Here is a 16240-nt window from a genome sequence, read left to right on the forward strand (position 1 = left end):
GCTACAGTTGTACTGGTTGTTGCCACTCAAGCGGCGCTCATGCTCGGTAAAGAATGGCAACATAGGGCCTGCTCCGTTCGACTTCGAACCCCCGACCGTACACAATGTCAATTTTCCGCTCACCGCCGCCGACTACGCAATTATTTAGATAAACCTCTCGGCGTGACTATAAAAACATCTTCCCCTCCCCCCACAGTTTGTTGTCTTTGGGGCTTTGGGAATTTATAGCCCGGCATTACGCCGCCGGTTAGGAAAAAATGTACTTTTAATTTATCTCGTTAAAGGGTTGAAGGACGGCCGGTTCGCGAAGTAATTATTCCGGAATTGGCCACTTTGCCTGATGAATTCATTCCGATGAACCCTTTGTTCGGGGGCGATTTTAGAGTGAATTAATTTATTTTTAACTCTGATCTTAGCGAAGTGAAAGATTGCATTAGCTTGATGAGGAAATTAATTCTTGCAAATTGCCGGGATCTTTTGTTGTTCTAACAATTTATCTATTTTTTTTATTTTATAAAATTTACAAAACCACAACGAAACAAAATGTACCTAATCAAAGATTTTCAGCTTTTCCCCAGTAACTTTACAATGTTATCTAACGCTTGCAAATAAAAAACACAAAACACGTACCTACCACGATTTTCCATACTTACTGCAAATAGTTTCGAAAATCACAAATCTGTAAGTATTTTTTACAGTTCTGTAATTTCCCCATTTGGTTCACCGAGTAATCGTATTGCTAGTTTGGGAAATAGCTACGTTCTCTCCAAGAAACTCTCACTATAAAATAAATACATCTCCAATGCCAAATGGTTGGCTTTAAAAAGCTTTTCTATTACGGTAATAGTTTTTTTCTTGGCAAGGACATTAGTCTTACCTCCCAGTCTTGGTGATGATCATCTCGGTGCCGAGGTCGTGGAACTTGTCCCAGAGCTCCTTGGTCTCGAGCTGGCAGTCCACCGTCAGCAGCTCCTCGCAGTTGCAGGAGGTGGCCGGCGGCAGCGGCCGCGCGGGGGATGGTGTGTCGCGCTCCCCTAGCTCTGGGGAGGGAAGAATTCACATGTAAGTTGTCTTGGACTTTGTTACGTCTTGAAAACCTTGGTATGGTATTTATCTACCAAAACCACACTATAGGATCATATAGCTTTTCTTCGGTCGATTTGATGATTCCTATGAGGTTTCCTCGCCTTCATTATACTTATCGACACTTTGTTTTTACTAGTTCATAATTACACGAATAGGTGTCAGTGTGGTTTAGAAAATATAGAGATAATTTTTCATAATAATAAACTCTATAATCGAACCATTAACAGAAATAAAATTGGAATAACATAATAACATTGTCTGGTTTTATCAATGTTTCTATTTCCAGCCATTTACATGTTTTACATCAAATAATGGCAAGCATTTCAAGTTATATGTAGAGTTAGACCAAGTAAAATCTGCAACGATTTTGATAGCATACGCAGTGCAAGTGTTATTTGTACGTCATATTAATTTCATAGAAGTTTGCTGTTTAAAATAACACTTGCACTGCGTGTGCTATCAAAATCATTACAGACTTTTCTTGGTCTGACTCTATTGTGTTGTCACTTCGCATTATTTTATGTGATAATTTCCGAGCACTTTTGAGAAAAACCACAATCGATTAAACAGTGATGACTTCGAATGAAAAGTCGGTCATTTCATATACATAGGAAACACAGACAAACCCTATTGAGCATCTAGAAAGAATACAATTGAGCGCACTCGGCTCTTTACGACGTCATGCAATATAACCGACACCGACGATATCTACGTATCTACACGCACTCAATCGCACATTATTGTGAGAACCAAATTGTATGAGAAAGCTTGTTTACTACGGTAACAGTAGCTCTAATCACAACTTCAATTTACTTTTTGCATCACAATGAATGAATAAAAAGGTAATGCGATGCCTTCCAAAGACTTATCTTCACTTAGTTTAGAAATCATGAAACAGATTGAGGCGAAGATATAATTTAATATAGAACTGTTAACATACAGATGAAATTAGTAATTATTAAGTATAACGGAAATTATGATGTATATCTCAAAGTATACATAAAAGGCGGCATCTGGCATATAAATTGCAATTTTCGATGTTATGAGCCGTTTTCAAGGAGTTCAATTTTCTTTTATAACAGCAAAATTTTGTGTAAGAGGAACATTAAACGTCTCTAATGCCGAGACTTTTGCAACATTGTATGAAATTAGCAACACCTAATAAACCGCATCATTATAAATTGGTAGTTATATTAACTGTAGTTTTCTTAACTCATTTTCAGTTAAGCAATCTTATTAACTAATTAGTTCGCTTCACGTTCCCTGAAACTAGTATCACATCTACCTTAGCGACACCTACGCTTACAAAACTATCCCGTAACATTGTAACTAACATCTCACTATTGGTTGTTACCTGAAGAAGACGAAGAAGGCGCGGCGTGGTCGGAGCCGTCCTCCCCGCCAGAACACTGCTCCAAGTTGGCGCGAGTGACCAGCAACTAAAAGATGTGGTGTTTCTATTTGGCTATCTTACAGCCATACGTAAGACCTCAATGTCAGTTCTTACCTGAGGATGGTGCAGGGGAAGGAGCAGCGTGGTCAGAGCCGTCCTCTCCGTCAGAACACTGCTCCACGTCGACATCCACGTCCTCGTCGGGCGCGGGTGACCGACAGCTGGATGCTGGCGAGCAGAGCGACGCGGGAGAACTCTGCCGCGACACTGAACCTAATACCGAAAATACGATTATGACTTATGAGCACAACTGTAGGTTAAGTATAGACTGGCAAGCCAGCTCTGTCAGTAGAAAAATACCTATGGCAAATTTGAAAAATGTAGGCGCGAAGGATCAATCTCATACAAATTTGGAATTTCGTGCGTTTTTCTACTGACAAAGTTTGTTTGCCAGAGTATATAACCTGTTGTCTGCCTCTACATTTAATCAATTTTTTTTTTGTATCTTTATACTGAGATGTTCCAATTATTATTACCTATAAGTATTATATCTATCTATCTATACCTATTACCTACCCCTTCGAGAAAAAGGAGTTTTGATTTTACTTTCTATGTTTAGTCAAGGCTAGTAAAGAGGAGAGAAGGATCCATGGGTCCTCACTCAAATAACCTAATAAAACCTAAAGTACGAGTCGGACTCGCCCACCGAGAGTTCCGCACTTTTAGTATGTATTTGCTGTTATAGCGGCAACAGAAATACATCATGTGTGAAAATTGACACTGTCTATCACGGTTCACGACAGACCGACAGACAGACGGACAAAGGCGTCTTAGTAATAGGGTCCCGTTTTTACCCTTGGGTACGGTACCCTAAAAAGGACTGACAAATGTATAATTTAAGAAAATAAAAATGGAGATCCGTGGTTGTCCACCTACATAACATTAAATAGCAGATGGTTAACTAAGGGGGGAAATGGAAAGTGAACCATATCACAGTTCAAGGATGAGAAGGTTACTTTTACCCGAGTTAAACACTACTTTTCATTTCGACTATGAGGAAAGAAAATTTTGACGGTTGAGCGTTTCTTTTTTTGCCATTTTTTTAAGTATGTGACTTTTGTTGCCACTTTTGTGGTATTTCTAGTCAGGATCACGAGCCTTTTTCATCCTTATAGGAGAAAAAAAGTGTTCCAAAATTTCCATACATTTTACAAACTTTTTTTTTTGCTACCGCCATGCAAAGTATATGGGGAAATGGTAACACAATAGGAAAAAACCTTGGGACATTCTTTTATCCCATTATTTAGGATCGAAAGAGCTCGTGATTCTGAGTAGAATTAGTAGAAATAATACAAAAGTGGCAAAAGGTCACATAATAATATTAATAGCTTTTTAGGGTTCCGTACCCAAAGGGTAAAAACGGGACCCTATTACTAAGACTCCGCTGTCCGTCTGTCCGTCTGTCTGTCTGTCACCAGGCTATATCTCATGAACCGTGATAGCTAGACAGTTGAAATTTTCACATATGATGTATTTCTGTTGCCGCTATAACAACAAATACTAAAAAGAACGGAACCCTCGGTGCGCGAGTCCGACTCGCACTTGGCCGGTTTTTTATTTTATTCTATAAAAAAATAATGCAAAAATACGCGCCTTAAAAAAGTGAAACTGAATGAATGAATGTAATGTATAGTTTGTCAAAGGCCTGTCTCATTTCAAACATAGACAGAGAGAATCATACTATCTTTGTCCTACACTAGTACTAGCACCCAAAAGAAAAGGATGAGTATAGTTTTTTTTTATGATAATATTTTAAACATTCTTCGTCATTTATAAACAAATATTTATGTTTTTTTATTTCATACATTTAAATATTAAAGACAAGTAGTTTTTTTTTTAGTAATGCAATGCAATTGAGATTTAATTTCGATAATTCTTGGTCTGAAAATTCGCAGTGACAGACGAAGACAATCAGGTATTAGAGCGAAAGGTGAACGGTGAACCAGTGGAAGGGCTCACTAGAAAATGGAGGTCTAAAACTAAATGTCGCGAAGACTGAATACGTGGCCCGCGGAAGTACGGATTCCACTCCCATCAATGTAGGTAACGAACCTGCCGTGAAAACGGACAACTGCAAGAGCGACCTGATCTGCTTTGTTATTCAACCTCATAATTGGGAGTCTCAGGCTGAAATGAGACCAGAGTGGCGTCGAGATCTCAAAGCGGGTGTAGACAAACATGACGAACACTGGTTAGAGAACCTTAGGCAGAAAAGACTCCGCGCTGCTAGACCTCCTCCCGTGGACTCTCGTCATGTTTGTGATTGCTGCGGCAGAAGATGCCGCTCTGGTATTGGATTCTTCAGGCATCGCAGACGTTGCAATCAACCTCCCCGTAACACCTGATTTTACCCGACGCTGCAACAATCATCTGCTATAGATGTCGTGGCCAATGATGATGATGATGATGAACTTTACAGTATGCTTGATATCCATTTAGTTATAGAGGCCCAAATAGAATATTATTCGTGTCGTTTGAAATATGAACTTCAAATTCAATGTCATTATTTCAGTAGAAACAAAAAAAAATACAGCTGTATCTATAGGGTTTATTAGAAATTCTTACTTAATTTTGAATATATTCAAAGTCTTCGTCTCGAGCTCTAAGTTAGTTACAAGTCTAAAGTTCACAGTTCAAAGTTCAAATTAAACATATTTCAATTAAGATCTTAACTCGGTACTATAGAGTCTAAAATGTAACTAACATAGTTAACTGTCAGCATTCCAAAGAGAACAATGACATGAGTTCAAACATTTGTAGAATCGTTCGAACACCTTCCCCCAAGGGATAAATATGTTTCTTGCGAGCGAAATCCAGTGAAAAAACATAGTTAGCATATTTTTTGCCGTCAGACAGTGAGAGGACGCAACGGTAAATGACTGGTGCATGTCGACACATGGGCAAAAAGAGCAAAAACATGAAAAGTGTAGCGACATGACCCGTTTATCTCTATATATAAAATAAATGCATATTAAATAATAATGAAGCTCGCCTAGCCGCTAATAATAAAGTACAGACAGAAACACTACTACTGGACCAAAGTCGTACATGGCTCATAAAAAAATACTGATTATTAAAGATAAGCAAATATTAACGAGTCTTCTATGATGTGATAAAATACAAAAGTATTGTTGTAAAGCTTTGGTGGGGTCAAAACGAGTGACAACAGTGATTAGATAGATAGATAGATAGATCAGCTATTGATAAAAATATAAAAAGATTTACATGTAAATATTCAGACAACTTTTATATTTTCAATCAAAATTTTATACTATTAACAACTTTTTACATCAGCATCCAATTACAGGGTGGCCCAGGCCAAAATACGTTGACAAAGGAACATTTTTTTACAAAGTAAGTATTTATTTCATTAAAAATTAAAACTACAATCGTTTAACTGAAACCACACTGAAAGAAAACGTATTATCTTCAAAATATTCTTTCTCTTTTGGCTTTACACAAACGCAAACGCATATGCACGGTAGTGCACAGTAACAAACAAAAACCGGCCAAGTGCGAGTCAGACTCGCGCACCGAGGGTTCCGTACTTTTTAGTATTTGTTGTTATAGCGGCAACAGAAATACATCACCTGTAAAAATTTCAACTGTCTAACTATCACGGTTCATGAGATACAGCCTGGTGACAGAGAGACGGACAGCGGAGTCTTAGTAATAGGGTCCCGTTTTTACCCTTTGGGTACGGAACCCTAAAAATGACAACGTAATTTGGCCCACCCTTAATTCAACACGAGAGTGAGACTTTTCTACACTCTGAACTCTTGTTTAAACACTGATCGGAGTTCAACAAAGGTGCAACAAGGTAAGGACAACAAGAGTCCAAAACACCAACAAGTTAATTCATATCAAATCAATAGGTAAATTAAATAGTGAAAAGCTGAGGAGTAGATTCAAACGTAGTCCTCGTTGACGTCAATATATGTATACCTAATATATGGCATCGACTTTGATCGTGTTCAAACAAGCATACAATCAAAACGAAAAACATTACCATCGAAGTCGCCAAATTGAGTAAAAAATCAAAGGCCTACATTTTAAGAGTTCTGGCCTAAATGGACGTAGCTAATAAAAAGACGTTTCCGAAAACAATCAAATACAAACATATAGTAACACAAGGCATTATGGCTATTTATTGTATTAAAGTAATTTGTGTGTAGCAACAGTCGCCGGTGTTCGTTCCACGCAATTAATCGGAAATAACGAACGCTGCAACACGACCTGGCCGTGTTCTTACTGCACGTTCAGTGTACGGTAACTTGTAACCTTGAGATCCAGAAAATGTGTGCGTATTGCATAGCGCCCCTATACTATATTGGTTTAGAACATGAGACAATACAACATACATATAAACACATTATAAAAAACGTTACCTAGGGTGCCACCAGGAATATCCGCGCCGTGTCCAAGATTATTAGTTATTGTTTTTACATTAAATATTCTGCTAATAATCTTCTTATTAGGTGCTATAAGAAGACTCGACTGACTTTTCTTTTCAATTTAATTATAATTTTTATTTGATATAATTGTACCTAGATGATCTTTCCGAGATACAATTGTAATTATTCATATTTGCCATTTGACATTTAAATGATTATAGTAAAGAGAATATATACGATAGAGGGGTACTGTCATAGTAAATTTTGTAGTCACAGTAAATTTACTGCCATCTACACACGATTAAAACTAAAAACAAAAAAAAAACAAAAAAATTATAAATATAGTATATGGATAAGTAAATGATTTTTTATTTGTATTTAATATTTTTATATGACTTTGACCCATGTTCTTTCACTGATATGTGTTAAAATTGTTAAATAACAAACGAAACCGTCAACGCCATCTAAACGAGAATAGGCCAAAGGTTGGTATTGGTGGCAGCGCCATCTGTGCGAGAATCAATTTTTCTTAATTTCCGAGACACGTTTTTTCCTAACACTATTCATCTTATACGGAGTTATATTAGGTCTGATTATAGTGATAATAAAACGAAAATTCAAACCCAAAGTGTAGACCAATATCAAGTTCAGAGAGTCAAGAACTGCGTACCTTAGTAGGAAAGGTGTCTTATGGCTCCTCTACTCGATGGCCCAGCGCTAGACCAGCGAGATGGTCATGCGATGGTTATGGCTCCTCTACACGATGGCCCAGCGCTGGACCAGCGAGATGGCCATGCGATGGTTATGGCTCCTCTACACGATGGCCCAGCGCTGGACCAGCGAGATGGCGATGCGATGGTTATGGCTCCTCTACACGATGGCCCAGCGTGTAGAGGAAGCCATTAGTTAGGTTACCATTTAACTGAAGCAGCTGGTAAGAAAACATTATGGTCAGACGGCTTATAAGTAAAAATGTATTATAGATATGAATATTATTATATTACACTAGTTTAAGTCCCAAAACTCTGTCACCTTATAGTTCTACTAGGAAATCACCGCGCAACGTTTTTACCGACCGCCTAAGATAATTACGGTCGAGGTCACTGTGAACTGGTTGCCATGAGCGATAGACTCGACTAAGCTTTGTGAATCTCGGCCTGCGCCGGCGCAAAGGCTCCAATTAGCATCCAAACCCTTGTACTCCCCTCGGGATTTTTATAGGTTTCTTAGGAACCACTCGTAACACTAACACTCGTATAATAATAATAGTAACAACACTATTAATACATTCGTTTTTTAAGCAATTAGGTAACTCAGTTACACTTCCTATTAAGTGGTTACTTAGAACGTTGATTGAAGTCAAAGATTTATATAACTCCGTATAGGACGGATACAGTCTAAGGATTCTCGAACAGATGGCGCCACCACGTTTTACCACCTTTGGCTTATTCTCGACTAGATGGCGTTGACGGTTTCGTTTGTTATTTAACAATTTAAAAGCATATCAGTGAAAGAACATGGGTCAAAATCATATAAAAACAATAAATGTAATCATTTATCCATATATAAATACATTTTATGGTATTTTTAACCATTTTCATTTTTAGTTTTAATCATGTGTCGATAGATGGCAGTGAATTTACTGTGGCTACAAAATTTACTATGACAGTACCCCTCTATCCTATAGGTATATATCCTCTTTGATTGAAGTGAAACTTTCCCTATTTTCTTACATAATTTTAACGGTAAATGCGTCAATGATGGAAGTATGTATGTACCTGTATGAGGTACCTCTATGCTGGTTGCACCATTTGCACCAAACCGTCTCTAAACGTCATCGCAGTTCCTTAAAATTCCTTCTATGAAAAGTTTGACAGTGCTCTACGAGATGATACCTAGCTAGAGTTAGACCGAGATAAGTCTGCAACGATTCTATGAAATTATGACGTATAAATAACACTTGCACTGCGTAGGTATGCTATCAAAATCGCTGCAGACTTTTCTTGGTCTAACTCTATACGGTAAGGTCAAGTAATATTAACCTAAAATAGACAATATGAGCAATACAAACAATTATAACACATTTAATTAAGAGTACTTTAAGATTTTTTTGTCGCATTTCAAAGTTGGCATCTCCTAGGTATAAGTGGACGAAATCTGACGAACCTATACAGTGCCTACAGTGGTACTACTAAACTAAATTAATAACTAGCTTAAATCTAAAATAGGCCCTTGAGGCATTGTACCAAGGATAATACAATTACATTATTTTAACGTGAAAATCGATTTAGACGTAAATTAAAATTATATATTCTACTTAAATAAAAAAATGTGATGAATTGATCTTTTTACTAGTTGTAAAGTACAAATTGTAATAGGTATGTTTTGTGTAGCATGCATAAAATACTGAACATTTGTAGTTGTTACAGCTGATAAAAAGCGACTGTACCGTATCCAAGCAAAGATAGCGCGGCAAATAACAGTAGTAGGTAGCTAGCTAGGTAGGTATGTACTTTTTTACCCTACTTTCATAAAATGAAAATAACTGTACAAAACAATCACAACCACGCAATGTAAATAAATGGAGATTCACACCTACTTACCCATGTGGGTACAATATCTATCCATAATAATATTTAAAAAAATGTTTATAAATAAGGGTACCTAGTATTTTGCTACATTCACTACCTAGGTAAGCACCTACCTAATTGATTTCAAAATTAATATATTTATGTAAGGTAGGACATCCGTAAAGAATAAGTATATTTAAGGCCTGATTCGTAACGAATTTGCCAAATTCAGAGTGATTTTTGTGGAATATTTTCTACATAGCTTACTGTATATACTTATACACGCCGCACTCCACCATTAAAATTGCCCGAATCGAGCCGAATCGCGAAATTATTATATTAAAACAATTTTTTTAAGGGTTCATCCATTAATAACGTCACACGAATTTCGAATTTCGAGGTTTTTTTACCCCTCCCCCCTCCTTGTCACACGACCAATCACAATCCCCTCCCCCCCTGGTGTGACGTCACATTTTTTCAATGAAATCGGCAAAACGAATTAAGTATTAATAATATTTCATCAAAAAAATTTTGACGAAAGAAGTATACATATAGTAATTAAACCCAAAACTGATTAGGAAAAAAATTAAACGATTAAAAACCATTATCGTTCTAAAACACTAGTTATTTAACTGTACAGGGAATAAAACTTTTTAAATAAGTTAAAGTGCTGTCACAAAGTTTGTGACTCTCCCCTCCATCTTGTCACAACATGTCACATTTTCTTGCACATAACTAATTTCCAACACAACCTGTTAACCATCACCATACCGTCTATACCATTATTGAAAGGCAATTTATTTGCGTTTCCCATGAAACAATAAGAATGTAGACGTGTCTACAAATAGGTATCTGGTGTATATACCAGGAACTTAGTCGATGTGGTATCAGTTACCTGGCATTGGTTATTTTTAGATAGAGAAATCTACATCAAACGAAAGAAACGGTTCGCAGATTTTGTTTAATAATACGATCTTCCAATATTATTTTGACAATAATTTAAGATGATCTACAATTGACGCCATCTGCTTAAACCAACCAAAAACTTGATTTAACAAAGTTCCACAGTATTGACCTATTGAACGGTATGGGGTTGAGTGTCCAAGGAATTTTTTGGTTAAAACGACAAGAACGATATGCAACAAAATATTTAAAAAAAATAGGTCTTGATAGACAGATTAGAACTCAAACCAAGAATGTGTCAACAGACACTGTAGAATGTATGATGGAAGGTATACAACAAAACTTACGACATGAGCGAGGAGAAATGAAGAATGATGAATTTACTAATAAATAATAATTTTTAAACATATTTTCAATAAATTACAGAAAAACAAATCTTGATTCAGCCGGCTTCGCTACCATTAATAGGGATTTGAATTTGGCAAATACGTTACGAATCAAGCCTTATAGTGAAAATAGACTTCGAATATATGTAGGTATTTCCTTAATTTCTTTCCTACGTTTGCCGGCGGCATCGGTGCCGTGCCGCGCGGAACGCTCATTTTGTGCTTGGTATTAATTGTATACCTATCTCGTTAAGGTATCTAGACGCATGAGATGACATATGTAGGTAAAAAAACTCGTATTTTCAAATTTTACATTATATGACAATATGTATAATTAATTTACCAGTTCGCGTCGGCGAAACGGCGACGGGGCTGCGCGGTTCCCCGCGGGCCATGATGGCCGCGATGCTGAAGTCCGTGGCGCGGGCCTTGCTCTCCTCCGCCACCATCCTGGCCCGCGACCAGCCCTCCGTCTCCACATCCATCAACACTCAATGCAAACCGTCATTTCACTCGACTGTCTCCGTTTTAAAATCATTGTCCACTGAAGAAAAGTCCAATAAGATTCTAATTACAAATTAAATCACGTCAACATTTTTGCTTTTAATTCGATATAATTAACGTCCGCTACGCACTATTTTTTTAAATAAGGAACACATTTTTTTCGCGTGTTTTATTAGAAGCGAGACCGTTACGAGCGGGTAGCGTGGCGACGAGCGCGAACTGAGCCGCGCGGCGCGACGGCGGGCGGGGCGCGCAGGCGGGGCCTTCCCCCGGCGAATACACGGGCTACCCGCTGTCGCCTCTCCCCCCACCTACCTGCCTCTCCTTCGCACACGTTAAAAAAATAATACTTTTGACTGCAACGATTATTATTCAAATTAATGTAACGTTGTTGAACTGCATGTTTATAGAAATTTCGTTAGGACATTTCCATTATACTTACAATTTTGTAGCTGAGGTTTTACAATTCGTTTTCATAATTATTTTAATTAAGAATGCCTTTTAATTACCATTTGAATTACCAACATATCAAACAATACAAAACACACCTAATGAGCATTTCAATGGCTTCAAAAAATTTGAAAGAAAATTTGATTACACCGCTTGGTTGAAGTAAAAACGCGCGCGCATGGCAATGAGTGCGCCGCCCATAAAACAGATGACTACGCGGAAGCGAGAGAGGTAGTGCGCTGTTTGCGACCTAGAGGCGAGTGCGAGCGAGGCGGGGTAGGTCATGAATGCACCGTACCGCAAGCGAAGTGCAGCGCGACTGGCGCGAGGGTTGAAGTGTAATGGCGGGAAATTCCGAACGGTTTTTTTATTAGAAAACCGGAGAATGGCGCAAGAAAACGTGATAAAAATTCGTAAAACCACGCGATGCGATTGTGATTGGCGAAAAATTTAAACAAAAAAGAGTGATGAATTGCAATTGTTAATTTTATTTACTGTTTTTGGTGAGTACCTCTACCTAGTAGGAGTGTTATCATTTTTTCTATTTATTATATTCGTGTGTAAAGTAGTCATGTACAAAATATCTACCACCCTACCACCAACTAATCCGTGACGTCACAAACGGACGCAAGGCGTTTTCGCGCGAGGTTTAAAGTAGCTATAGAAAATGCAATTATGTATTTATGTTAAAACTTATGAGTTATGATAGCTGAAATATTGTGTTTTTCTTAACTAATACAAGTCATACAAGTGTAGCCCAGGGATGTTGCGAATATACGCATCCGAATCCGCAACCGCGGAATTTCTGCATTATTTTCAACATCCGCATCCGCATAAAATCGATGCGGATGCGGATGTGGAACAGGTCGGTACAGGAGCGTCTTAGCGGTAATTTCGTAATTAGCCAATAGGAATCTCGTTACGTTTTTGTGATTCGTCGATCGAGCACTTTAGCCTATTATGACGAACAGCGACAAGAAGTGACGAGTTTGTTTTATTTGGACTTTAGAAGGTATTCAAGGTATAGTAATGCGATTGTAGGGCGAAGGGTGTTATGTGTTAAATGAGTATTGTTGTTAAATTAGGTATAAATAGAAGTTGTAAATTGCGGATATTCAGTTTTGTTGTGTGTTTCGTTTCGAGTGAATAAAACCAGTAGCAGCGCCGGCGCAAAGTGCGATTTGAACTTATTTTGAACAGAACGAACATAATCGTGGAAAAGCTCAATGTATTATCATATTATCGGAAGGAACTTACAACCACTTCATCAAAAAAACACCATTAATCTATGCACACGGATCAGTTCAACTTGTTCAGCGGTGAAGTGGCAGTACAAGGAAAAAGAGATCTCATTTTTTTTATTTTGATACCTATGTATTTTTATTTTTAATTGAATAGTGTAGAACTAGAATAGTTCCGAAAATCGTTTAGATCCAGAAAAGTCGGCCAAGTTACTGCAATTTATTAAATATAACGCTTGTTCAAATAGGTACTGTTTCTTTTTATTTTTAATAAAATTACTAAAATGTAATACCTATTTGACGTTTTTTAAGTACCTTATCTTGACATCCGCATCTGCATCTGCGGATGTCAAAAATCCGCATCCGTAACATCCCTAGCTGAAGTGTACCGACAATATTAAAAGGGATTTCTAAAGGGTATAGCTGTTTGTATAGAAGCCAAATTGATTGCCGTTTTGCCAATTTATTAGCTCAGATGTAAGATGCTATTTCAATTTCACAAAATATTAACCCTAAAATGCTTCAGCTTTTTGAGAAAAAAAATTGGTTTTCCGATTTTTTGTAACTTATACACATTATGTATGTAATGTAGAATTGTAGATGTATTATTAAAAAAATGGAGTTCCGAATAACCTTATAAGTAGTAAAATTTACACTATTAACTTTTCAATATTTTTTTTATATTTGCGAATAGGGACACCCACCAATTTTGGGTATTTTATGTATAAACTAATAGTCTATAACATATATTTTTTTCAAAAACATTCACAATCTGTACACTCCTTTTTAGGGTTCTGTCACAGAATAACTAATAGTACGTTCTGTACCCAAAGGGTAAAAACGGGACCCTATTACTGAGACTCCTCTGTCCGTTTGTCCGTCCGTCTGTCTGTCACCAGGCTGTATCTCATGAACCGTGATAGGTAGACAGTTGAAATTTACGCAGATGATGTAGGGTAAGCGGGCCCAACGCGGGTAAGCTAACAACAACCGTCAAAAAGTCTACGATTTTATTGTATTAAAATAGCGAATATCTGAATGACTGCTCATTAGTTAGGAATATATATATAAAGAAAAAGCTGGTGTCGTGTCGTATCAAGTGCACAAGGATATGGCATACCGACAATAGGATAACTCTTAAATTGAAGAAAAGAATAATCTAATAAATTTACACTACCATTTGTTGTGTGCTTAAATGTCGTGAGATTGACCTCGCCAATAAATATGGACCCGTAGCCGCGGCTACGGGCCAATACACAATTTTCTCATTATAAAACTTTCGTAACATCCGGTTATTAGTGTCACATAGCATATTATAACCATAAGCTGTACAGTAAGTTTTACCTACTAATAGGTAGCTATACTTACAGAAAAAGTCGCGCTACATACAAGAAAGCAGTTAATTATATGTATATGATTTAAGGGGTCCATGCAGTTTATTCATAATGTGTACCTACGTGCACCGGATCTACCGGATTGGGACCATCAGAGGATCGGATTAAATATTTGATACATGATAAACTGTAGGTGTAGCATATTGAGTATCAAAAGAGGTTTATACTAATTTGTTAATTCTTACCAAACAACCACGGTTCTGCAGTGCATTCAGCGATGTTTGTTGAAGTCAGAGTTAATAGGGATGATGACACATGTTGAATTTTATAACAAAATCTAATAAAATAGATAGCAAAAGAGCAATTTATCACAATAATGTGGATATTCAAATAATATATGGAAATGATAAAAAAATACAGTCCAGCGGTGGGTATCATGGTCGCATTTTTATCACTTGTCATGTCACGTGTCACTTTCAAACTTAAGTACATACTTGTTAGAACGTGACAGGCATGATGACAGTTGATAAAAAACCGACCATCTTAGCCCTACAGGATCTAAAAGTTTTTTTAACTTCCAAAAAGGAATAAAGTAAAGATACCATTCGATTCCTTGCATTTTTCCAAAAAAAGATTGCACAGTAAAACTATTAAGTAAACGCAATATTTCACCGACAAAACGCAATTTATACTTATTTTCCATACAGTGAAGATGGGCTCTTAGTGACCTTGACGTCACGTTCACTTATCGTTTTGTTAAGAGAGTTTCGCGAGTGAAATACGGCTGTCGGACTTTGACTATCATTTTTGACTTGTATTGCTTTAATGCAATGGGTCCCATATAGACATTTGATCCCAAAAACAAACCTGATCGATGGCTAGGTACCATTAATTAGTAGATTTTGTCACAAGGGAGCAAAATGACATATTTACGGCGAGGGCGTACAATTGAATCCTAAACGAAGCGAAGGATTCTATAATAGAATCCTGAGCGTAGCGAGGGATTCTAATATAGAATCCTGAGCGTAGTGAGGGATTCAAGAGTTAACGCCCAAGGTGAAAATAATTTTGCTACCATGTGACACATACTGCTTTTCACATCACCTATGAGGAAATTACATACTTACATATACTAGGTTTCAAAACATTATTATTTTAAGCAAAGATCGATACGGACAAAGTGCCAAAAATATGTATACACGACCTTAGTATAGGCATAGAGTAACTTATACTAGAGCGGTACTGTCATAGTAAATTTTGTAACCCCAGTAAATTCACTGCCATCTGTCGACACACTTTAAAACTAAAAATGAAGATTTATAAAAATACGATAGAATGTATTTAAATATAGATAAATGATTTTTTTATTTGCATTAATTATTTTTATGATTTTGACCCATGTTCTTTCACTGATATGCGTTAAAATTGTTAAATAACAAAGGAAACCGTCAACGCTATCTATACGACTGTAGGCCCAAACTAGTAGCGCCCTCTGAACGAGAATCAAATTTTCTTGATTTTCGAGGCACGTTTTTTCCTTAGACTGTATCCATCTATTACGGAGTTATATCTATCTTTGGTATAGGTACATACTTCTGGCACTTTGTCCGTATCAATATTTTCAGACGTGACTGTACTGACAAATTAAAAGTACCTACAGCTCATAATTATGTACCTAATATCTTTTCAAAAACAGCAGCAAACAACTAAAATGATACAATGAAAATCAATTACATTATTTTTGTAGATTTTTCTGATAACACATAGCTCTTACCCCTCTGAACCAAATCTTCGGAAGAACACTATGAAGACTGATATCACTTATATTTATTATTATTAGTGTCGTTACCGGGATGCTGCTTAAAAAATCTGACACAGATGACGAGGCCCATTATTATTGATTTAAACTAAGTATTTAC

The 16240-nt window shown here is 37.0% G+C and overlaps 1 protein-coding gene across 1 annotated transcript in view; it reads right to left on the minus strand.

Moving 5' to 3' along the window:
* LOC134741068 (T-box transcription factor TBX20-like) overlaps positions 1-11614 on the minus strand; it is a 96646-nt gene extending 85032 nt beyond the window's left edge. Inside the window, exons 1-3 of the mRNA XM_063673830.1 lie at positions 11136-11614; positions 2594-2752; positions 878-1040 (exon numbers count right to left, since the gene is read on the minus strand). Of these exons, the coding sequence (XP_063529900.1) occupies positions 878-1040; positions 2594-2752; positions 11136-11277 (464 nt within the window). The 5' untranslated portion in view covers positions 11278-11614. The remainder of the gene's footprint in view (positions 1-877; positions 1041-2593; positions 2753-11135) is intronic.
* Positions 11615-16240: the final 4626 nt, after the last annotated feature.

Source organism: Cydia strobilella, chromosome 4, assembly GCF_947568885.1.
Source record: "Cydia strobilella chromosome 4, ilCydStro3.1, whole genome shotgun sequence".
NCBI lineage: Eukaryota > Metazoa > Arthropoda > Insecta > Lepidoptera > Tortricidae > Cydia > Cydia strobilella.